Source organism: Diabrotica virgifera, chromosome 3, assembly GCF_917563875.1.
Source record: "Diabrotica virgifera virgifera chromosome 3, PGI_DIABVI_V3a".
NCBI lineage: Eukaryota > Metazoa > Arthropoda > Insecta > Coleoptera > Chrysomelidae > Diabrotica > Diabrotica virgifera.
In genome coordinates, this window is record NC_065445.1 from 248,546,925 (window position 1) to 248,573,334 (window position 26,410).

At 32.8% G+C, this 26,410-nt stretch overlaps 1 protein-coding gene across 2 annotated transcripts in view; it reads left to right on the forward strand.

Annotated features, from left to right (window-relative positions):
* The window catches only part of LOC114337795 (lipase member H-A-like), a 36,765-nt gene extending 10,625 nt beyond the window's left edge, over nucleotides 1–26,140 (forward strand). For both annotated transcript variants that reach the window (XM_028288329.2, XM_028288330.2), the window contains exons 2-4: nucleotides 8,070–8,468; nucleotides 16,462–16,743; nucleotides 25,883–26,140. In XM_028288329.2, coding sequence (XP_028144130.2) covers nucleotides 8,070–8,468; nucleotides 16,462–16,743; nucleotides 25,883–26,106 — 905 coding nt within the window. In that variant the 3' untranslated portion in view covers nucleotides 26,107–26,140. The remainder of the gene's footprint in view (nucleotides 1–8,069; nucleotides 8,469–16,461; nucleotides 16,744–25,882) is intronic.
* The last annotated feature ends 270 nt before the right edge of the window (nucleotides 26,141–26,410 follow it).

The window sequence follows — 26,410 nt, forward strand, 5'->3', positions numbered from 1 at the left end:
AAAATAAACCTTTTTTTAAACAAAGTTTTAATGAATTTTCCAAGAAAAGTGCTCCGATTTTTGGTTATTTCACATTGAAATATCCGATTTGGAATTTGACGAAGAAGAACCTACTTTTCATTAGCTGCAACTCTGCTTCTACTGTGTCTGCAGACCTCACGCATACACAATTTTTTTAAATTTTTTATAAGCTATATTTTTACTATATATTTATACAATATTTTTTTTTGCTACAATACTTACTTTTTGAGTTATCTCCGAAAAACAGTCCAAAAACATGTTTTTTTTTTGTTAAAAATTAACATATTCACTAGCAAATAACTCGAAAAGTATTGACTTTGTAAAAAAAAATATGTGTGTACTTTGTACGCACGTAAGAAGATATTCTTCTATTATATAGGTAATTTCAACGAAGTAAATATACTTAACAGGTTATTTGTATTTTATTTAAAAATTAAAGTAACTTTCTTATCTACCACTTTCAAAAAAATTATATTAAAATAACCAAAAATAAAAAAAAAATATGAATCTACCAGGATTCGAACCCGCGTCATTCCAATCTCGGAGCTAACGCCCTAGCAACTACACCAGCGATGTACTTCTAATTGGCATGTAAGTTTCGGATATAATTACACAACACAGCGACAAATAGTGTAAAAATGTTATGTCTATATAATATTTTATTATTTTACTACAGAGAAACGCAAATCAAAAAACACAAGAATTATAATAAATAACACATTTACTAAAAACACTAATATATTTTTTAATGACTTATTTGCACGGATACAGATACATAAATACCAATCTTGAAAGATTAGCAAGGAACTACATACTGTCTGTGTGCGCAGGCGCGCAGATTTATGTACAATTTTACCCTCAATCGAATCGCGCCTAAAGCAGAATATTTTCAAAAAAACTCTATGGAACAAAAGTGGCTTAGAATTAGTCATTATATCCAATTCCGGACTTATTTTGAACGTAGTTTTTTTCACCCCCGAGAAAAAATTTTTCACCCCGTATTTTCCAATTTTTGTAAAATGGAGGAGATGTAGAATTGTTAACTTTTTCTTATACATTAATATACAATTTCAACTACCTACCTATTCGCAAATTTTCATCCTTCCTTTATTTTTTTGGAGGTTTTCGTAAAATTTTGTGTTCCTTGATCGGGCTATACTCCGGGAGTCGGTTTTGATTAACCATTGAACATTTCCGAGATTTATTTATGAATATTGATTGAATATTGATTATATAATGAACCTTACTTACAGTTGAGTCCGCGAGTCTTTACCCGTGCGTCATCATTTAAAGCATACGAAATAAGTCGGAAATTTACTGAACGCAACGGCAAATGTATATTATTCCGATCACGGGTTATTATAAAATTTGACGTTATCAAATAAATATAATGTCAAATTTAAGTTTTCCTTTAAAATTTTGGTGCATCATTACAGCTACATTTTAACTAGCTTAATAGATTATTTTATTATCATTGATTAATAAATAAATAAACAATTTATAAAAAATTTCAATAACATATTTTCTTTTTGATATTTTATTCACTTTGGCGGAACCTTAAAACACAAGCATTCAACTGTGTCAACAATGAGGTTAGCTTTGTACGTCGTCAAAATTTATCTTAAAATAACATAAATTTATCACAAAATTTCTAACTCCAATATAAAATTAGTTGTGAAAACAACTGTTTGTATACTATAAAATACTTCAAAATGCAAAAACTCGACAGAATAACAGCAAAAAATTCAACAAACTGACAGCCACAAAAGTAAACAAACCAAAACGTCAGAAATTATACTTAAAATATGTGAAGACATCCCCAATCGTCTTTCTTTGTACCTATCTCTTTTCAATACACTGAGTCTTAATCGTTCATAAAAATAACATGTGAATTTTGGATTTCGAAAAATGAAATCGGTTTTTAAAAAATATTTTTATTTCTAAACTACAATTTTAAATATGACTGAACTCGACAAGACCAAGAATAATAATGAATTTTACAATGCAAATATAATGAAACAATCTAACAAACTTCTGGTGGAAACTGCAGAGTAAGCTGCAGGTGTTGGTTGGGATTCTGCCAGGTCCGGACTTTCGTACCATGTAACTCCTCCGTCCTTAAGAGGAAAAAATAACGGAGGTATTTTTGGATTCCAAATTTTGGGGACATCTTTCTTCCAATGGGATTTCGTCAGGAACCTTCTTATTTTTGTAATATTTTCGGCATCTAGTAATGACATAAATTGTAACGATTAGTATTAATATAGTTAGGATGACTGAACCAGTGCTGATAATGGGTGTAGTTGGAAAGCCAATTTCTTCTACAGGTGAAAGATTTCTGGTGATTCTGTTAATTTCGTATAGTCCTTCCACATCGATTTTGCTTAAATTGGTTACTTGATAATTTACCTTTTCAGTCGAAAAATGTTCTAATTTTGGTAATATAATGATTTTTCCAGATTGGATACGTGGGTTGTTTGAAAATTTTAAGGTTCCAACCTCTATTTCACATTTTGGTGGGATTTCTATTAACGAAGGTTCTTTTATTTCCAAAAACGAATTGGACACACATTTTGAGATGAATTTGACAGTACTGGACGGAATTATCAAGATTTGGTTATCCATAACGTGTTCAATAATGGGTTCTTGTAGATTTATTTCAGTGGCGTAGCATTTCTCTGGATTACGTCCATCAATCAATTTATAGGTGCAGGTATCTATTTGGGTGTAGTCCTGTTGACAGTAGTATCTGGTTTCGAGGATGGGACATTCTTCTTTTATCGATAGTGATTTTTCTCCTTTTGCCAAGTAGGGATATAAAGGAATATATGTTTGATGATTTTGTATTACGGGGTAAACATGGAAGAAGTCGTAATTTTCTGATTTGAATATAGGAACATGGATAGCGAATATAAGCTTGGATTCATAAAAGGTTACTTGGGTACTGAGAAAGAGATAGTATGTTAGCACATTGTTAAATTTTGCGATCTGTTCTTCTTTGTATATATGTGATAAATATGACATCATTTCTGAGATTTCTTGGGTAGATATTATTGAATTGTGAAGAGTATTTAATTTAGAGAAAACGATCGAATTTTCAATATTGTCAATAAATGTTATTAAATTTTGGCAATCGAGATTAATTTGGTAAAGGATACTTTGATAAGTTATGTAGTTACCCAAAGTAATTATTTTGGTTTCTAATGAATATTTAAATTTTTCAATATTGTCTTGCAATTTTTGTTGATTTTGCCACAAGGTTGATAAAGACTGATTATAATGATTAACAAGCTTTTTGTACAAAGTTGACTGAAGGTTAAGTTCATGAATTACATTTTTCTGATTTAGTTGTAAAATATTGATTGCTTTATCGTATCGTTCTCCATCGTCGGCATCTAAAGTTCCAAAAGCCCATTTATTAATTTTGCCTATTCCATCTATTAAACCTCTTTTAGAGCGAATATGTGGATTTAAATTTTCAAATTTTCTTTCAAGAATTTTTATTAAGAATTCGGTTCTTTTTGTCATTTGTTCAGCTAAGTTATGAAAAGATATAGGGTTAGAAGCATTACTTACTATTAGACTATTCTTAAGGCTATAAAAATGTTTAGTTAAACTAGTTATCTGTTTAGTTACTTCTCTTAAATCTAGATAGTGTATAAAAGTATGCTTAGTGTAAATAATTTTACAGGGTCCTAACAATATGGGTAACAAAGGGTTCGATATAGGAGTAATTTTTACATCTTCTCCTTCACATCTATGTTGAAGTGCCAGGAATATCAGGAGCAAACACGTTGTCCGGATTTTCATTTTCCTGAAAAGATATTTTTGGTTTTATTTTGGGTTTTCTGATTATATTTTTATGGTAATTTCCTTTATTAGTTTGTAATATAAGACCTGAATCTTGAACAATTTCAGTCTTTTTAAATTTGGGTGCCTTTTTATCGCGCAATTTTGTTTTGACGTATGCAACGTCTTGGTTAGAAAAATCTGGAGGGTCATTTCGATTTTCATTTAATTTATTAATTATTTTTTCTTTTGTTTCTTCGTTTCTAGTTTTTATTATTTCATATAACTGTTTACTTGCTTTTTTATGATTTTGTACATAGTAAGATAATATAAGGTTATCGTCCAAGTCAAAAGGATCTGGACTATTAATATGTCCTTTTATGATTTCAAATGGGGTAAATTTAGTGATGGAATGAATTGAATTATTATAACTTAGAATAGCATGTTTTATTAATTGATTAGGGGTTAATTCTTTATTTTCCTCTCTAAGACAGCGAAAGCATTCTATTAATGTAGAATGAAACCTTTCTACGGGAGAGTTGGAATTACTATTTTTAGAAGTTGTGAAATGTAGTTCTATATGGTGAAGTTTACAAAAATCTTTAAGGTCATTATTTTTGAATTCTGTGCCACAATCGGCGGTAATTTTATATGGTAAACCATGGTGGCTTACAAAGAGAAGTAAATTTTCCACTACAGAGGTGCCATTGACACTAGGTAAAGGGTATGCTTGGGCATATCTCGAAAATGAATCTATGATCGTTAAATATGATTGATTAGAAATTTTAAAGACATCTACATGAATATGTTCAAAGGGTTTTGATGCAGTGGGAGTTAAACTAAATTTTATAATTGGAGGATTTCTATCGTATTTATTTTTAAGACAGGTTTCGCAATTATTTATAAATTGTTCGATATCTTCTGCCATTTTTGGCCAATAGTAACGTGATCCTAAAGACATTTTTACTTCGTTTATACCACGATGTCCTTTTTTGTGTACATGATAATATTCTAATTTTTCTTTTTGTTCTTGCGTATTTATTATGTCAGTTAAAAATTTTGTGGAATGTACAAATTTAAAAGCAGAATTTTTAAAATAATTCTGAACTATTACTACAAATGTTTCTGGTAAAATATTTTCTCTAAAATACAATGCATAAATCTTTTTGGGGTCTATATATTCTTTTACAAATTTAAAAATACTTTCTTCAATATTTCTTTGGGGTAAAGTAACATAAAATCTATTATTATCAAATATTTTTTCATTTTTGCATTTTATCTATTTTATGTTTATTTTGTCTATTAGAAAATTCAAATTTATAACATTGATAAACATTAGAATTATATGGATAAGCGTATAGGGGTTTTAATAAAGTTATAGATAAATTTTTATTTGTTTCATTGACAAATTCTACTAAAGCTAAACCATTATTTGCTACAGTTAGCATTTCTGGTACATACATATCACCTAAAATTATCTTATCAATTAATATTTCACCGTTTGGTACGGTCACAGGCACTTCCTTTAAAATCTTTTCATAAGGGCCAACAGATATTTCAAACTTTATGTCTGATGGTTTTCTAAATTTAATAGGGATTATTGCGTTAGTGCTAACAAGACATTTATTATTAAGGTCAATATTAAACCTCATTGATAATAGGTCATTTATACCGACCACGCCGTCGAAAAATTCGTGGAAGTCGTATAATATGAAATTTAAGATATTGTCGCGGTTAAATTCTTGAAACGCTGGTATCGCAGCTTGGTATTTGATATTTTTCGTACCGAGAGACGTGGAAATTGAAACGTTGGAATGAAATATACAATCTGAATAAAATTGTTCAGCAATACTTGGTTTTAAGATTGACTTAGTACTACCGGTATCTACCAATAATTTTAATGGAGGATTAGAAATAGTAATATAAGGTAAAGGGTTATTAGAGGTTAAATTCAATTCGATTAAGTTATTTGGTTTTCTGAGGCGGCTTCCTGAAAATTCTGAGAAAAATAATCTAAATCTACTTGCTCACTGGAATGGATATCTGCGTCGACGTCGCTATGCGTCTGTTCGCATTCCTGTCCATCGTAATCATTATTATATAATTCTTCAGCTATTATATTTGGCTTTTGCCCATTATTTTGAAAATAGTTTCTCCTAAAATTATTTGTTCTTCTATTGAACGTTGACGGGAATCTAGAATTTGTAGACATATTCATCGGTTCCGGCTTCGGAAGGCGATGCTGGGGAATTTGATTTGGTCTGAAAATATTCGTATTTCGGGAAGGTCCGAAGACTTCTGAGTTCGTTGGGAGATTTTTAGGGGGTAACTGTTGAGGCTGTACGTTAATAGGTTGGCGAGGCCATGGGGGATTTTGAAAATAATTATTATTTGTATTAAAGTTTGGATTTGGGGGAATAGAAGAGTTTGGTTGAAAATATTGATTGCTCATAGGATTATAAAATTGCCTGTTTCGATTAGGGAAATTCTGCTTTCTGAAATTGTTTCTATTTTGGTGTGATTTATTGTCATTAATATCGGAATAGAGTTTTTCGAAGTTCTCGAATTCATTTACATAAGCTATGGCGTGTTCTAAAGAAGCTGGTGCTTTTAAATGCATATTATTTCTTAATGTGCCGGTACAACCCGCAATAAAAGTATTTAGTGCTGTATTTTCGCAAAATTGTATGAAAACAACTTTTTGATTTGCATCAAGATTAGTATCATTGCTAATTCTTTGTACTATACTACTTCTCAATAATTGTAATCTATTTCCAAATTCTATTAAATTTTCATTTCTTTGTGGCCTAGTTCTAGTCAGTTCTTGTGTTAAACATTCTAAGTTACGTTTATCAGAAAAACATTGTATAAGCGCGGCTTTTAAAAGTGTCCAATCATTTAATTCTACCCTATTTCCTACCATAAGCTCAGCCTTTCCTACAAGTTTATTTTGAATACATTCAAAAATGTGATTATTTAATTCTTGGTCATTATATGCTCTATATGTAATAACTAAATTATCGCAAAGAGAAATAAATTTGTTTAAGGTATTAGTATCGCCATCATAAGGTCTAATATTTGAAATTTTTGATTTAAATAATTCCCAATTAATAGGACGACGTTCAGCTTGACTAGTTGCCATTTTAATATTTTTCTTATCTTTACTCTTTTTACTTTTAAAGCTTACTTTTAAATTCTTAAGAGATTCTACCAAGGAATCTTCATCAATCATAAAAATTAAAATATCGTTTCATAAACAATGTCTTAACAAAACTATCTTCCGAATTTATGAAAAATAAATAAGAAAGGCAAGAAGGAAACTTGGCACTCACCTCGATAGTCTTTGCCAACTACTTCTCCAAATTCGTCTACCCAAATGAAGGTCTGCTGTCACTGAAGGGCTGCTTTCCACTGGGGCTGCTTTCCACAAAACGGAATGTTCGTTTGGATTTGCACTTAAGGTGTTAAAACGCCAAAGTCCCGAAAAGTTCTGTTTTCCGATAAATACGAAATTCACAGTTTCGCGACTCGCACAAATCCTACTGACTGCGCCAATTTTGGATTTCGAAAAATGAAATCGGTTTTTAAAAAATATTTTTATTTCTAAACTACAATTTTAAATATGACTGAACTCGACAAGACCAAGAATAATAATGAATTTTACAATGCAAATATAATGAAACAATCTAACAAACTTCTGGTGGAAACTGCAGAGTAAGCTGCAGGTGTTGGTTGGGATTCTGCCAGGTCCGGACTTTCGTACCATGTAACTTGTGTTTTTACTTAAATAACAGGCGGCAGCTGGTTTGTCATTAATTTCATGCGTGCAAGAGAAGGATGCTAAATAAAAAGTATGTGTTTTATCTCACCAGATATTAATGACGCACGGGTAAAGACTCGCGGACTCAACTGTAACAATAATAACCCACTGAAAGATAAAAAAAGTGCCGAAACTTTTATTATCAAATGTGTAAATCTAGACAAGGTCGACAAATTTGTCTAAGGTTTATAATTTTTTATTGAATTGGTGTATAATCAAACAAAATGTATAATTCAATTTACTACAGCCTAAAATATACAGGGTAAATATTTTTTAAATTTAAGCCGCTGCTGGTTGAAAAAAATAAAAATTTTAGTGTCCTATCAATAGGACGCTGCCCTACGAGGGCGTTTTAACGATTTCCTTGCAATGTTATTTCATTATTTATTATTTTATCCAATTTGTAAATTACATATCATATTATTTTTGTTTATTACAGATGACAAAAAGAAGGCCTATTACAGATCTCTACCAAGAGTAAATTTTTTCAAAGCCGATGCTAAAGATAGTGATGTAATATACACCCTATTTAAAAACTCCTCCCCTACAGAAGGACAGATTGTAAATAAAGACACATCTAACTCCATAATCAAGGAAAAAGACATACCAACTGTACTAATAATGCACGGATGGACTACAGATGATACGTCACCATGGTACAGACCACTAAGAGATGAATATTTTAAACAAGGCTCCCATAATATAATTTTTTTAAATTGGAGTAAAGCTGGAAATAACACTTACCAAGTGTCAAGTGCCAATTGCAAACCTGTAGGAAAATTCATCGCTCAGTTTTTGATTGCTTCAAAAGTTAATTTGAGCAAAGTGCATCTAATAGGTACAGAAAAGAATTTGGTATCGGTACAAGTCGACAGCAACATCTGAAACCGCGAAGGTCAGAGTAGTCGAAAACTTTGGTTACGCGATGTTGCCAGATCAATCCAGCTTCAAAGGTTTTTGGTTTTTTATTTGTCACCTGTTTCACAGTAAAAGTTTCTTCTGCTCTGCTTAAATTTCACAAAACTGTGTTTAATTTCACGGGACTGTGTACGGTATGTCCTATTTTTCACGGCCCTTGTAATAGTAATGTTTATTTAAAAACATTAAATGTATATTAAATAAACAACTTTTGACTTATTTTTCTTCTTTTATTTGTTGTAAATCTGTCGAACAGTTAATTCCGACGTTGAAGTATTTATTGAAAGGTAGACTGCCATATCTCTCCATCTTTTTGGTGGTCTACCCGGTAGTTGCTTGCCGGCTGTTTTTCCTTTTAGCGCAATTCTTGGTAGTATGTGCTCCTCCATTCTTTTTACATGACTGAACCATTCTCTTCGTCTTTGCCTACCCCATCTTACTACATCTTGCACGTCACACAGTCACACTATTCCCTGATGATGTTGTTTCGTATTCTATCCTTTCTTGTCTTCCCTGCAATTGCTCTTAGTGTCTTCATTTCGGCTGTTCGTAGCATGCATTTGGTTTTATTGGTGTCTTCTCTTGATTCAATACCATAGGTCACGACAGGTCTGATGTAAGTTTTATAAATTCTAACTTTGCCGTCCATTCTCATAAATGGCTTATTCCAGACCACATCTCTCAAACATCCGGATATGACTGCAGCCTTGTTTATTTGTCCTCTTAGGTCTCTGGCTGGATCATGATAACTTGATAAATCTACATCTATATACACACACCGGCAAAATTAGCCGAACATCTTAAAAATGGGACATGTTTGATGTCTCGAATTTTCTAAACCAGTGGTCCGATTTGAGTGATTCTTTTAGTATGTAATAGCCTTATTATTTAAGAATATCGTTGTGATAATACTGTTGCTACACAGGTAAACATCATTTTATACCGGGTGTACCAATCATACTGTGATTTTATCTTAAAGTTTGGAACACCCTGTGGAATATTCTAGCATATGTATAATATTAAAATTAAAACTCTGTTGTAGAATTAGGCTTCTTAATATTTTAATTTTCGATTCATTTAATTATGTGGGATAATAAAAAAGTTATGTGCGTTAACAACTATCCTTGTTTTTTATCAATAAATCCTCATCATAGTAGGGGAGGAAAATATGCTAAATTTGCAGTTACTCGAGCGTTATGGGGACCTATTGGATTGTGAAAAGTATGTGCTAAAACCAGAAAAAGGTTAAGTTAAGTTTTCCATATAGTGGGGGACTTTTCATTTTTTAATTTAATTTTCCATTTGAAACAATCGGTTTTTTCCGATTATAGCGCGATCTATCCATAATTCGAAAAAATGTGTCGAATAAAAGTTGCTTATTTTTACGTAAAGAATCCAAATCTGCAATAAAAATTGGAGCTCCTATTTAAGATTTTAAATTAAATCCCCCACCCCCTCCTCCGTGGAGGCTCGTGTTTGGTGCCATTCGATAGATTTTTCAAAAATATTGAATATGTTTATTTTGCAGTTTTTCGATCTGATGTTCATTTTTCGTCGATGTAAATGGGTGAGTCACAAAGTTTCACAAATAAAGCGAGTATTTCGCGAAATAAACGTCAGATTGAAAAACTAAAAAATACGTGTTCAATATTTTTCAAAAATCTATCGAATAATACTAAACACGTTACCCCACAGAGAGGGGTGGGGGTAAATTAAAAATTTTAAATACGATATTTCGCGAAATGAACGCCAGATCGTAAAACTGCAAAATACACGTATTTAATATTTTTCAAAAATCTATCTAATGGCACCAAACACGACCCCCCACGTAGGTGGGGTGGGGGTTACTTTAAAATCTTAAATAGGAGCCCCCAATTTTTATTGCAGATTTGGATTCTTGACGTAAAAATAAGCAACTTTGATTCGCAACATTTTTTCCAATTATGGATAGATGGCGCTATAATCGGAATAAACGATTGGTGGAAATGGAAAATTAAATTAAAAAATGGAGAGTCCCACACTTTATGGAAAACTTATCTTAACTTTTTTTGGTTTTAGCACCCACTCTTCACAATCTTATAGGTCCCCATAACGCTCGAGTAACTGCAAATTTAGCATACTTTCCTCCCTTACTATGAGGATTTATTGATGAAAAACATGGCTAGTTGTTAAAGCCCATAACTTTTTTATTTTCCAACATAAGCAAATGAATCGAAAAAGAAAATGTTAAGAAAGCCTAAGGCTATAATTGAGTTTTAATTTCAATATTTTATATATGCTATAATATTCCACAGGGTGTTCCGAACTTTAAGAAAAAAACACAGTATGATTGTTACACCCGGTATAAAATTACATTTACCTGTCTAGCAAAAATATTATTACACCGATATTCTTAAATAATAAGGCTATAACATACTAAAATAATCACTCAAATCGGACAACAGGTTTAGGAAATTCGAGCCATCAAACATGTCCCATTTTTAAGGTGTACGGCTAATTTTGCCGGTGTGTGTATTATTATTTGAACTGGTTTAGCTGTTCTATGGATTTCCCCTCTATCACGAGCTTGCATCTAATTGGATATTTCTCAATGGTAATGCATGTTGTTTCCTGCGTGAATATGTTCATGTTGTGTCGTCGACATGCTTGGTAGAATCGATAATGATGTCTTTGTAGGTTATCCTCATCCTCTTCAATCAGGGCTGCATCCCCCGCATAGCACACTATACTGACTCTACTGTGACCGAGTCTGTAACCTAGTTGTAGCGATTCCACATCTTCTATCATTTCATCCATCAGCATATTGAATAGAAATAGGCTAAAGCTGTCTCCCTGCCTGATTCTCTTGGTGTTAGTATGTTGGCCGTAGGGGTGTCATTTGTTTTAATTTTTCTCGTGTTATTATTGTTCATCTGTTTTATGATTTCCACAATGTTTGCCGTTATCATTTTTCGTTTCATTTTCTGTAATATATCGCTAAGTCTGACTCTGTCAAATTCTTTTGTTAGGTCTACGAAGCAAATGTATGCGGGTTTGTTATATTCTACCGACTTCTCTTTCAGGTGTCACAACTTTTGACGATTTTACATAGCTGGCAATGTCACAAAATCACTGATTTCGTGCAAAATGCATTTTAAATGGATATTTTTTTATTCTTTTAACCAACGCATTCAACTGAAATCCCATCTCCTTGATTTGCTACTTAAATGACCTTCGCCGATTCAGATATTTATGTACAAGTGTACATAGTTTTATTATTAACTTTTTTAGTTGTAGCGATTTATTTATTTAGCGTATGGCACCTGACACATTTACATTTACATATATTTTGTATAAGACAATACATAGGTTCACAAACGTACATCTAACTTATTTACACAGTCTATCGACTCTGGAGTCGCCATCAGGAAATCCTCTGACCTTCCATGATATAATCTTGTGGGACACTGTTCTGTAATGTGATAGATGGTTTGTGGTTGTCCAGTCACAGAGTGGGGATGGTCGTTTACCCCATTTGTGCATCATGTAACCACATCTGCCGTGTTGGGTTCTGATTCGGTTCAGCATAGACCATGTGTTGCGTGGTAAGTCAAAGCCTGGTGGTTTTTGTGTGATGCAGGGTAAGTTACTATTTTGTTGTTCCATCCATTCTCGAGTCCATGTTGTCGTTAAATTGAACTCACCCTCCACAGCAACCTTTGCTGTTTTTATTGGTGGTCGTCTGGAGCGTAGACGGTTACCGTTGGCGGCATCTATATCTTGATGGATTGGCAGGTTCTCGTTATCTACTATCTTTCTGTACTCACTAGTGAGTGCGTGTACGCGTCGTAGTTTGGGTGGTGGAATGTGGCTCAGTACTGGGAGCCGTTGCGTAGGGGTGGATTTGATAACTCGAGCAATCATTCTCATTGTATTATTCAATTGGGCATCTACTTTGTGTATATGTGGGGTGTTAAGCCATGCTGAATAGCAGTATTCCGCAGTTGAAAAGACTAGGCCCAAGGCAGATGATCGCAAGGTGGAAGCCGATGCTCCCCAAATTGTGCCGCACAGGTTCTGGATGATGTTGTTTCTGGATTTAAGTTTTTCGGCTGTTTTTTTCAGATGTTCCTTGAATGATAGGGTTCTGTCAAGAGTCACCCCAAGGTACTTTGGTGTTTTATTGTAGGCGAGTGTGGTGTTTTCGAACTGAATATTGAGTATTCTTCCTGCAAGCTTGTTATTTAGGTGGAAACACTGGAAACCTCTGTTTTCGTAGCGTTTGGTTGGAGCCTCCATTTACGGAAATATTTTCCCACTATGTGTAAGTCCGCCGTGAGGATTTCTTCTGTTTCTTCAAATGACTTACACCTTGTTGCAAGGACCCAGTCATCGGCGTAACCAAACTTTTTTGATCTGGTTTCTGGTATATCAGAGATGTACAGGCTAAAGAGAAGAGGAGCCAGGACAGATCCCTGAGGCAGTCCATTCTTCAGTTTCCTTGGGGTGCTGATGTCAGATCCCATGACCACTTGAATCGTTCGGTCGGCTAACATGCTGTTGATTATTCGAGCGGTGGATTTACAGGGGATTGTACGGAGGAGCTTGTATATCATGCCTTCTCTCCAGACTGTATCGTAGGCCGCTGTTAGGTCTATGAATGCGGCTGCAGTTTTAAGTTTTCGCTGGAACCCTGCCTCAATATATGTGGTAAGTGAAAGAACCTGATCTGCGCAGCTTCTTTTGGGTCGGAAACCTGCCTGATCAACCGGTATTGTGTCAAGCAGCTTTGTGCTAATTATATTGTAGATAAGGCGCTCTAGAAGCTTAAACGTAACCGATAGTAGGGCTATTGGTCTGTAATTCTTAGGGTTGTTATCATTTGGTTTCCCTGGTTTTAATATGGCAATGACCTTCGAGCGTTTGAGTTCCTGTGGTATGATACCGGTCTTCATAATGTCCGTGAAAAAGTGGGCTATCCATTCTCTCGCATATTTGCCGCAGTTCATCTGTTCCATAGCCTAGATGCGGCTATGGAGCTTGTATGCGGCTATGGGCTAATCGCTTGTAGCGATTCCACATCTCCTGTCATTTCATCCATCAGCATATTGAATAGAAATGGGCTAAAGCTGTCTCGCTGCCTGATTCTCCTGGTGTTAGTATGTTGGCCGTAGTGGTGTCGTTTGTTTTAATTTTTCTCGTGTTATTATTGTTCATCTGTTTTATGATTTCCCAATGTTTGGCAGTATCCTTTTTTGTTTCATTTTCTGTAATATATCGCTAAGTCTGGCTGTGTAAAATTCTTTGGTTAGGTTTACGAAGCAAATGTATGCGGGTTTGTTATATTCTATCGACTTCTCTTTCAGGTTCACAACTTTTGGCGATTTTACATATCTAGCAATGTCACAAAATCACTGACTTCGTGCAAAATTCATTTTAAATGGATATTTTTTCATTCTTTTAACCAACGCGTTCAACTGAAATCCCTTCTTCTTGTTTTGCTACTTAAATGACCTTCGCCGATTCAGATATTTATGTACAAGTGTACATAGTTTTATTATCAACTTTTTTAGTTGTAGCGATTCCACATCTTCTATCATTTTATCCATCGGCATATTGAATAGAAATGGGCTAAAGCTATCTCCCTGCCTGATTCTCCTGGTGTTAGTATGTTGGCCGTAGTGGTGTCGTTTGTTTTAATTTTTCTCGTGTTATTATTGTTCATCTGTTTTATGATTTCCACAATTTTTGCCGGTATCCTTTTTTGTTTCATTTTCTGTAATATATCGCTAAGTTTGACTCTGTCTAATTCTTTTGTTAGGTCTACGAAGCAAATGTGTGCGGGTTTGTTATATTATATCGACTTCTCTTTCAGGTGTCAACTTTTGACGATTTTACTTATCTGGCAATGTCACAAAATCACTGATTTCGTGCAAAATGCATTTTAAATGGATATTTTTTTCATTCTTTTAACCAACGCATTCAACTGAAATCCCTTCTTCTTGTTTTGCTACTTAAATGACCTTCACCGATTCAGATATTTATGTACAAGTGTACCGGGTGTCCCAATAAGAATGGCTCTCGGCCATATCTCAGGAACCGTTTATAGTAGAGCTTTGAAATAAAAAATTTTATAACAAAAGTTGCCTCAGGAAAAGCCTGGAAATTATTTTCATAATTGTGGAACCACCGCTAGAGGGCGTAATTGAATATCAAAAATTAAAAAATCTAAATTTTACAAAATTTTCCTAATAAAGGGGCACTGGAAATCCGATCGTCGTATTCTTCATAAAATTCTACGCATATTTGATTTGACAAGTTTAGGTCTACCTTTGGAAATAAGAGGTGGGGGTGAGTGGGAACCTTGTTATGAAAAACTGGCTGTGAGTCCGGTTCTGCTTAATCAAATTTTGAAAACTTGGTCTTGTTGAAGACAGATCTTTTTCGTCAATGTAAAAGTTATGATTTCGAACCAACTTACTGAGTAATATGCCAGCTAGAAGGCGTTATTTAATTTTTTTCAGAAATCTAGTGTTCCTTGGAAAATATTAAATACAAACATTCATTTTTAATGCCATATTACAAAATTAGGCAAAATTAGCAACAGGATAGCGAAAACCGCATGTTAATACCTTTTTTCTATCTCGAGATATCTTACAAAACGTGTAAATTTAAAAACATAACTGTTACTGTCACCGGTAAACGAAATAATTCATTAAAAGTAGTGTGCTATGGAAACAACAAAGAAATATTTTCCAGCTGTCAACGTATATTAGGTCTTTTCAACGCTTCTCATTTGTTTCGAGCCTCGTTCATATCTCGTATATTAATATTATACACGGATTATACGGCATATGACAGAGGCTCGAAACAAATGAGAAGCGTTGAAAAGCCCTATTACAAAGAAATAAAAACAACTATTTAGTGGTGACACAAATGTAAATTTTTGCCCATCATTTTCGTTGCAAACATTTACTCTTTCAAGAGTAGATTGAACAGCAGTCTCAATTGCTGCTCTCGATATGCTTTGAATGGCGTTTAGTATTCTCTGGATAATGTATTCTAGAGTAGTGTATGATAAGCAACAATTTGAATATTTAGGTCGTCCACTAAGTAGTTCTTTTTGTTCTGTGTTATATTTAATTTTAATAGTATTGTTTCTCTTTATATTGTTGTTTTAATTAATTATATTTTTATACGTTGACATCTAGAAAATGTTATTTTGTTTTTTTCCACAGCACACTACTTTTCATTAACTTAGTTTACCGGTGATAGTAACAGTTATGTATAAAATTTACACGTTTCTCGAGATATCTTGAGATAGAAAAAAGGTATCGACATGCGGTTTTCGCTATTCTATTGCTAATTTAATCTAATTTTATAAAGTATGATTAAAATGCATACTTGTATTTAATATTTTCCAAAGAAAACTAGATTTCTGAAAAAAATTAAATAACGCCTCCCAGCTGGCGTATTACTTATTAGGATGGTTCAAAATTATCACGCTTACATTGAAGAAAAAGATCTGTCTTCAACAAGACCCAGTTTTCAAAATTTCATTTAGCAGAACCGGACTTACAGCCATTTTTTCATAACAAGGTTCCCACTCACCCCCACCTCTTATTTGCAAAGGTAGAGTTAAACTTGTTAAATCAAATATGCGCAGAATTTGATGAAGAATACAATAATCGGATTTCCAGTGCCCCTTCATTAGGAAAACTTTGTAAAATTTAGATTTTTTTATTTTTGATATTCAATTACGCCCTCTAGCGGTGCACCCACAATTATGAAAATAATTTCCAGGCTTTTCCTGAGGCAACTTTTGTTATAAATATTTTTTTCTCAAAGCTCTACTATAAACGGTTCCTGAGATATGGCCGAGAGCCATTCTTATTGGGACATCCGGTACATAGTTCTAATATCAACTTTTTTAGGTCATTCACTTGGATCACAATTATCATGTTATATAGGTCAATTTGTAGAAGAGCTAAGCGGTAGAAAGGTAGGAAGAATCACAGCCTTAGATCCAGCAGGTCCAATGTGGATGCGTCAGGATATGTCTGAAAGAGAAAGACTTAGCTATCACGATGCTGACTTTGTTGATGTTATACACACAGATATTCAATTTTCTGGGGTGACCACACCTATAGGGCATGTAGATTTCTATCCTAATGAAGGTAAACACCAGCCAGGTTGTCCTTCTAGAGAAGAAGATAGTAAGTAATTTCTGTAAAAGCCGAACATTCTTTAATCTGATAATGGTGTACTTTTCAACGCTTCTCATTTGTTTCGAGCTTCTGTTATATGCCATATAATCCGTGTATAATATTAATATAGGACATATGACAGAAGCTCGAAACAAATGAGAAGCGTTGAAAAGTACGTATCATGAAAAACCACACCTGCCATTCAGGGATAAAACAATCGCCATACAAGGTATCAATAAATTTTTTAGAGAGAATAGTAATTAGTTTATGGGAGAGGTAGAGGTGGGAAATTATTAATAGAATCCTATAAATTTACATTATATTGATTATTTCATTCATAGAGATTCTGACCAATAGAAACCTACAAGAATAAAAATTACAGCGGGAATTTTCAACGAAAACATTTCGTTTATAAATTTGCAAAAGTGTGTGTGTTATTGCGTTGCCGTTCCTGCAATACTCAGATCAGATTTATCGATGTATTCTTATGTAGTTTTTTCTTCTGAATCCAAATCTGAAAACGGCATTTCGATATTTCTAACCGTCTTCGAGATAATCGACCTCAAAGTCTAAAATGTGACGTCACAATCGTATTATTTTGTGCCGACACACTACTAGGTCTGGATCCCGCGTATGAAAAAAAAAGTTGATTAACAGCAAGCTGAAAATTTGTTAATAGCTTAATGGTGTCTAGTCGGACAAACTGTGATATATGCGAAAACAGGAACAGGGGAAGTTTTAATTGTGGAACAGGTTAAAAATTTGGAACGGCCAGACCACGAAAACGGCACGTGTATTTTGTCCGACAGAACAGACTTAGGGCCGGTTGTTCGAACGCTAATCAAAACTGATCATTATCAAATATTTAATTACAATTATATTTGATTAAGCATACTTCTGACAGATGTCGCATTTTGAGGTTATGTTGACTGATTTATTTTATTATTTTGGTTTTAATTTAAAATAAAACATAACTAAACTCTTTCTGATGTTAATTTCTTGTTTTTACTTACAAATCAATAATAATAATAAGCAATTTTTAATAATTTAAGAGCTGTGGCTATATTTTAATTACTGTTTTACCTACAATCAATAACTGATTAGTGTTTTACATGTATTTTTCATGTCGCGATTTGATTCCCATCAAGAAAATTGATTACAATAAATGATTGATAATAATCAACTTCTTGATTAGCGTTCGAACAACCGGCTCTTAAGCTCTTCGAACAGAGGTTAAACTCTCATGCAAAAATCAGACTGCTATTTATCACCAAATGGGCGTTTTAATGAAATGGGACACGTAGAATATGTCAAATGACAGGAATTAAGACAGGTTCAAAATAGCAGTCTGATTTTTGCATGAGAGTTTAATCTCTGTTCGGAGAGTTTAAGTCTGTTCTTTCGGACAAAATAAATGTGCCGTTTTCGTGGTGTGACCGTTCCAAATTTTTAACCTGTTCCTCAATTAAAACTGCCCCTGTTCCAGTGTTCCCATATATCAAAGATTATCCGACTAGACACCCTTAAGCTAGTAACAAATTTTCAGCTTGCTATTAATCAACTTTTTTTCATACGCGGGATCCAGACCTATACACGTCCAGCTGAAATCGTAGGCTAGTTTTTTAATCTCGATTTGTTAAGCAAAGCATAGGTTATTTACATTTGAGTTTGACACTTCGTGAATGTCAAACTAAATTTTAAATTAAGTATTAATAAAACATCAATGACATTTGATAGTGAATTTAATTATTATAGAAAATAAATAAGATGTTCAAAAATACAATTTGAGTATATTTTAAAAGCAAAAATTTATTAACAGCTTTAAAAAAAGTTTATACGTCCTCCCCTTTATAGACTAAGAGCCGCTATAGGTGAAATTTCTTAATCATTTTAGGCACGACGAGACCCTATAACTTAAATAGTAGAACCTAAAAGAAAACGTTTGAACACTGTGCCGTCACTTTTCAGTGGCACATGCGTCTACAGTGGCGCATCAAACTTTCCACTTATGGACGGGATACATAAATTAAAAAATACCCTCCCGCATTATCAGAATTTAATTTTTTTCATTTTTTTAAGTTCAATGTGATTAAGACATAAGATTCATCGTAATTTTAACCTACCACCCCCTTCTCCCTGCCCCCACCATCAAAAACTTTATTTTTCGATTTTATTTTTTTTTGGTGGGATGCAATCAATTTTAAAATTTCAAAAAATTCACAAGCATAGTTAAGACTTTTATAAAACACGTCTATTTTTTATAGACCTGTAGGTTGAGGTACATAACCTCAAAAAAATTTTTAAATTTTCTTTTTGGAAAAAAGTACCTATATAACTTTTTTTTTGGGGATAGCTGCAGATCTAATTTTTTCTTAGTCTTGTGTATTTTATCAAACACTATATTTCTAATTTTTTCAGATTTTTCTGTAACGCTGGTCACCTTCACAAATCAAAAAAAAACTGTTTTTGAGGGGGTTTTGGGGGGTTTGAACGTGTTTTTCTGATTTTAAAATATTCTAAAGGACTCAGTTACTTCAAGTTACATATAACCTATAAAAACAAAATTGATTTGATCTATTATGAAGTCTATAAAATAGGAAAAATCCCCCAAAACCCCCCAAAAAACAGTTTTTCAGATTTTTGAAGGGGAGCCTTACGGAAAAATCTGAAAAAAATTTAAAATATAGTTTTTGATAAAACACACAAGATTAAGAAAAAATTAGACCTGCAGCTATTCCTCAAAAAAAGTTATACGCTTTTTTGAAAAATAAAATTCCTTTTAATTTTTTGAGGTTATGTACACTCTACCTATGGATCTATAAAAAATAGGCATGTTTTATAAAAGCCTCAGCTATGCGTGTGAATTTTTTGAAATTTTAAAATTGATTGCATCCCACCAAAAAAAAAATAAAAACGAAAAATGAAGTTTTTGATGGTGGGGGCAGGGGGAAGGGGGTGGTGGTTTAAAATTACGCTGAATCCTACGTGTTAATCACATAGAACTTAAAAAAATAAAAACAATTTAATTCTGTTAGTAAGGGAGGGTAACTTTTAATTTATTTATCCCGTCCATAAGTGGAAAGTTTGATGCGCCACTGTCGACGCATGTGCCACTGAAAAGTGACGGCACAGTGTTCAAACGTTTTATTTTAGGTTCTACTATTTAATGATTAAGAAATTTCACCTATAGCGGCTCTTAGTCTATTATGATAAATGTACTATTCCATTTGCTATGAAATTAAAATATAGTCGGTTCGCTAAACTCGACACAACACTGGCTAGTGATTTTAGTAGGTAATTTTTTTGTTTTCTACGAATTTTTTGGCAAAATTACTAATTATTAATAATTATTAACTAATTAGTAATCAATAATTTTTTTGCCCAATTGGCAAAATTATTGACTAAAATCACTAGCCAGTTGTGTCTGAGTTTTATCGAACCGACAGTATATAAAATAATATTGTTTGATATAAAAAATTATGGTCTGATATGTGCAATTACATCCTTCTAATGGAAAAAAAGATTTTAAGATTTTTCTCAAATTATGGATACCAACAATATTTTCATTTATAACTCTTTTATTTTTAATTTGACCAAGAAACGTTATTTTTCATAAAAAGCTCTTTATGTTCTAAGATTTATGATGCAACCATCATATATAAAATTTTATTAATTTTATACGAGGTATATAAAAAATATGAATTTCGATCAAGAGTAAACTACCTTTATAGTTCATAACATTTAAATTAGAATTATATAATTGCACATTAAAACATAATTATTAATTCTAAACTACTTTTCATAACAGCAATTTTCCATATTATGAATTAAAATTCTTAAAAAAACAAAGTATTCGTTATGATAATGCTCGCAGTTTCAGCTTGTTTTTGATAATTTCCCGCCGGCGCCGTCAAGTATTACGTCAAATGCACTTCGTTGCTACGCAAAAATGAATAATCAGCGACATTAATAATAATTAATGTTTAACAACTTGTCAATAAAACACCATGGACAGGTTTAGCAAATACTCAGGCGAAGATATCTATAAAATATTAGTTAAAATAATTTAAAAGGCAGTTTTACTCATGAAATAATCTTACCGAATTACACTCGAACTCTTAAAAATTACCGATTGTTCTACCCTCGTGACACCTTGGCATAATTTCACTCCCCTTGGGGTTGTGAAATTAAAACTGTCAAAGTGTCACTCGGGATACAAGTCGATAATTTTAGAGCTCTCGTGTAATTACTATACTGAATTCGCTCTATCGAGATTCACTTTGACACTGACGTTAGTAATTTCTTTTTGGGAAATAGACTAAGAGCCGAAAATTCTTAATCATTTTAGGCACGACGGGACCCTCTAACTTAAATAGTAGAACCTAAAAGAAAACGTTTGAGCACTGTGCCGTCACTTTTCAGTGGCACATGCGTCTACAGTGGCGCATCAAACTTTCCACTTATGGACGGGATACATAAATTAAAAAATACCCTCCCTCATTACCATAATTTAATTTTTTTCATTTTTTTAAGTTTTATGCGATTAAGACATAAGATTCATCGTAATTTTAACCCACCACCCCCTTCTCCCTGCCCCCACCATCAAAAACTTTATTTTTCGATTTTATTTTTTTTTGGTGGGATGCAATCAATTTTAAAATTTCAAAAAATTCACGCGCATAGTTAAGGCTTTTATAAAACACGTCTATTTTTTATAGACCTGTAGGTTGAATGTACATAACCTCAAAAAAATTTTAAATTTTTTTTTTGAAAAAAAGTATATAACTTTTTTTTTGGGGATAGCTGCAGATCTAATTTTTTCTTAGTCTTGTGTATTTTATCAAACACTATACCTATTTCTAATTTTTTTCAGATTTTTCTGTAACGTTAGTCACCTTCAAAAATCCAAAAAACTGTTTTTTAATGGGGTTTTGGGGGGTTTGAACGTGTTTTTCTGATTTTTAAATATTCTAAAGAACTCAGTTATTTCAAGTTACATATAACCTATAAAAACAAAATTGATTTGATATATTATGAAGTCTATAAAATAGGGAAAACCCCCCAAAACCCCCCAAAAAACAGTTTTTCGGATTTTTGAAGGTGGGGAGACTTACGGAAAAATCTGAAAAAATTAAAAATATAGTGTTTGATAAAACACACACGATTAAGAAAAAATTAGACCTGCATCTATTCCTCAAAAAAAGTTATACCCTTTTTTGAAAAAAAAAATTTTTTAATTTTTTGAGGTTATGTACACTCTACCTATGGGTCTATAAAAAAATATGCATGTTTTATAAAAGGGTCCTATATAGGGTCCCATCGTGCCTAAAATGATTAAGAAATTTCACCTATACGCTGTGAGCTCGTACGTAGAGGGGATATTTACAAATTCGCGAACGCCAGTAGTGACAAGTTTGTAAGGTTTGTAAACGTTTACCGGAAATTTGACATAAATGTCAAAGTGATTAATTTAAAATTAAAATTAAAAACATTAATTATAAACAATATTAGTTGGTCAAAGCTGTGGTATATATTTTTACCTTAAATATACTTACGTTTTAAATACTGAATTTAAGTTTTTTTAATGTTTCGTAATATCTAATTATAAATAATCTATTATAATCTTACGCCATCTACACGATTATTGTCAAAGTATCCGAAGTAAGAAATTGATATTTTATCAATAGAACATATCAATTTTATCAATAGAATTAAAAGATGTGATACACCTTCTTACCACTAGATATCATAAAACTGATAGAAAACATATATGTAAGAAATAAAATAGAGATGAAAGTCAATGGAATAATAACAGAACCCATAGAAACAAACACAGGAATCCGGCAAGGAGATTCACTAAGCCCTCTACTGTTTAACATAATATTGGATGCAATAATAAAACAAGTGAAGAAAAAAAGAGGGTACAAAATGGGCAATAGAGAGATAAAAATACTCTGTTACGCTGATGACACCGTGTTAGTAGCAGAGTGCGAAGACGACCTACAAAGATTATTGCATGAGTTCAACATTAACGCAAAAGAAATGAATATGAAAATATCAGTCCAAAAAACAAAAAGCTTAGTAATTGCCAAAGAACCAATAAGATGCAAATTGGAGTTAGACAATCAAATTATACAACAAGTAATGACTTTGAAATATCTGGGAATTAATCTATCAGCCGACAACAATATCGAAGAAGAGGTAAAAGACCAAATAATTAAAGCCAGTAGAACGGCCGGATGCCTAAACGACACAATTTGGAAAAACAAACACCTAAGATTGGAAACAAAGGCCCGAATATATAAGTCAGTTATTAGGCCAGTTATGACTTACACGGCCGAAACAAGACCAGATACAAGCAAAACACGAAGACATCTGGAAACCAACGAAATGAAGATCTTAAGAAGGATTGCTGGAAAAGGACTACAGGATAGGGTAAGAAGTGAGGAAATCAGACGCATATGTGGAGTAGACAATATAAATACCTGGGTAAAGAACAGAAAAGAAGAGTGGAATGAGCACACAAGCAGGATGTCTGAATCAAGGATAGTAAGAATAGCCAGGGACAAGTCACCTTTAGGCAGGAGAAGTATAGGATGCCCAAGGAAAAGATGGAATGACAACTTAGGGGCAGAATGAAAGGCACCGTTGAAGAAAAACAGGCAGTACTGCCTATATAAAAGAAGAAGAAGAAGAAGAAGATCAATAGAACGTCAAAATGATTAGAAAAATCTTAAAAAAATCGATTACAATTTAATTACTTTTTTGCGTTGTAAATATTAAGCGATAACAATTAAATAGTAAATTTAAAAATTACCGGTAAAAGTTGAATTAGTAACCGCTAGGAGCGACACCAGCGAAGCTCAGAGCGTATAGCGGCTCTTAGTCTAAAAGTTCAGTTGTCAGAAGTGACTGGAAATTACTGCACAACCAACGCATCTGCTCATAGCCAATATTATTAATAGGGCTTTTCATCGATTGTCATTTGTTTCGAGCTTCTGTCATGTGTCACATAATATTAACATATCTACGCCATACGTCTTTGGTTTGTATAATTGTTATATACCAATAACGTAAGACGTAGATATATTAATATTATGTGACACATGACAGAAGCTCGAAACAAATGACTGTGAATGAAAAGCCCTATAGCAAACAGACATAAAAATAACATAAACCTTACGCCAATCAATAATTATCATGATTTAAACCATTATAATGTATTGATAACAAATGAGAAAATTATTTATTGTACAAAATAAAAATATTTTGTAGAAATAAACTCCACAAAATTTTATGAGATTAGTAGACACTCCCACTATTTCTAATAATTCTTCTTTTTTTAATGAAAGATTAAGTTGATTTTAGCAGTTAATAATGTGAGGTAGGAATTTTTGTGTTGTATGTTTCCTATTCCGAATGTGTCAAAGTGAATCTCGGTAGAGCGAATTCAGTATACCGATAATTTTCCACCTTTAGACGTATCGGAGTCAAACTGTCACAAGAGAATTTTATAAAATTCTCCTGTCAGAGGGGAAGTAGCCAAACTCCTCCGATAGGTTATCGATATATAGGTTTATATCGATAATTTCACAGATCTACTAGTTTCATCTCTTTTTATTTCACAACGTATTATGTTTTTCATCTTTTGCGTTATTTTACCGGTTCTTATCGCACTCCTCACTGTATATGGGTTAAATACAATCAGTGGAAACTGTCAAAATAACTCCACGGGGAAAAATTTTTCCTGTAGTTGGCTGTATACCATTTATTACAAAAACCATAAAATCCTTTATAAAAGGTATATTTATTAAAATCCCTATACAGGGCTACATCGCAGAACAGAACTAGTTTTCAATCGGTTGACCGATCATCATCAGTGTTTGCTTGAATCTAACATGCTAACCACCAAAGTAAAAGATATTAGGGTAAAAACCCTGTACAATTAATCCTTCATAGGAACATAGAAATAAGATGTGAATTTAAACATGGATGTTTAAAATATCCAATGTTTCATATGCTCTAGGTACCATTGAGCTCGTATCCCAGGCAACCAAGTGACGTCATATAACGTCGAGGTAACGTCAGTTTTGGTTGAATATATACACGTGTTTAAAAATTACGTCATATAGACGTCTTTTGTAAGTGATTTTTAATACGTAAGTTTAATGACGTTTAAAATACGTTTAAAAAACGTTTTTATTTCAGACAGTTTAAGTCTGACGTCACAAGATTGGGAGGAGCTTGTTTGTATTATCTACTCCAAACAATTTCGTTAAATAATGTTCATAAGAAATTTCTGTACGTGGTTTGTGTCTTGTGTAATAAAATAAGACTTTTCATTTAGATATTTAGTTGAAGAAACGTGTTAATTAAGAGATTTGTATTCGTTTTTGCTCAGTGAGTTAGTTGAATGCAATATGATTCTTGACAACTGTTTGAGGTTATGTTTATTTTCTGTAAATGAACTAATTATGTGTTATCGAGTTTAATTAAATAGATACTACAGATACTACTGTAGGTATACATGTATTCCAAAATGAGTTGTTCATGATTCTTTTTGATTTAATGGATAGCGTTTAATTTAGGCATTAATTATGCTGGATAATTTGTTAATAAATTATTTATTAGTTTATATATATTGTTTCAGTTTTGACACAGTAAGTAGGTAGGTATACTTATACAAATAGTGAAAATTCTATAATGCAAGGGCTGGTACAATCAATGTTAGGTTGCTTCTAATGCACAAATGATCTTAAACAAATTTTAGTATAATAGCTTCGACACATGGGACGTAGAACGGGTTTCATGTTACCTATTTTTTATACTACCTATTTTGAAACATCTGAAAGAGGTCACTTTTTGAAAGTATTAAAGACGTGATTTTACCGACGTATAAAAGTCGTCACCTTTTTGATGTCAAATCGATGAGACAAATACACGTGATTTTCAACGTCGGTACTACGTCATAAAAACACGTCAATTGGTCATGTTTATGGCGTGTTATCTACGTTAAAAAAACGTCGTTTGGTTGCCTGGGATTTGACTTGTTCACATCATGACTTTATGGAAGCAAGTCAAAATAACTGTTATTTTTAAATGTTACTAATATTATCCAAAATATTATAATAAAACCTCTTTGTTTTAGGTAACTGTAGCCATGCCAGATCCACACTTTACTTTATAGAATCTGTAGCTACAAAAGCAATTGCTAGGGAAGCAATATTTATGGAAGATGCACACTTTTCTGTTACAGTTACTCCTAAGCTAGATGGAAAAGAAATTGTTTTCGGACAACATGTTGATAAATCTGCAAGGGGTGTTTATTATATTAAAACGAATGCTGTGAAACCATTTTTAATAAAACCTTGAAACGAAAATAAAAAATAGAAATGTTTAAATATTATTTTGATTTTTTATTTTGCGAGAGACCGAGGATCACTGGTTCTTTGGGAAAATTCTGAGCAAAAGAAAGTATGTCTCACACACACTTGATTTATGCAGTCTGAAATATTAGATAAAGGACATTACCTATATCAATAATAACATTTTCGTCAATGAGTTTTAATAATTCGATAGGTACATAATCTGGTCCAGAGCTTTACCATCTTTTATGTTTTTGATAGCATAGATTGCTTCTTCTCTTAATGGTGGTGATTTCTGAGGTTCTTATATC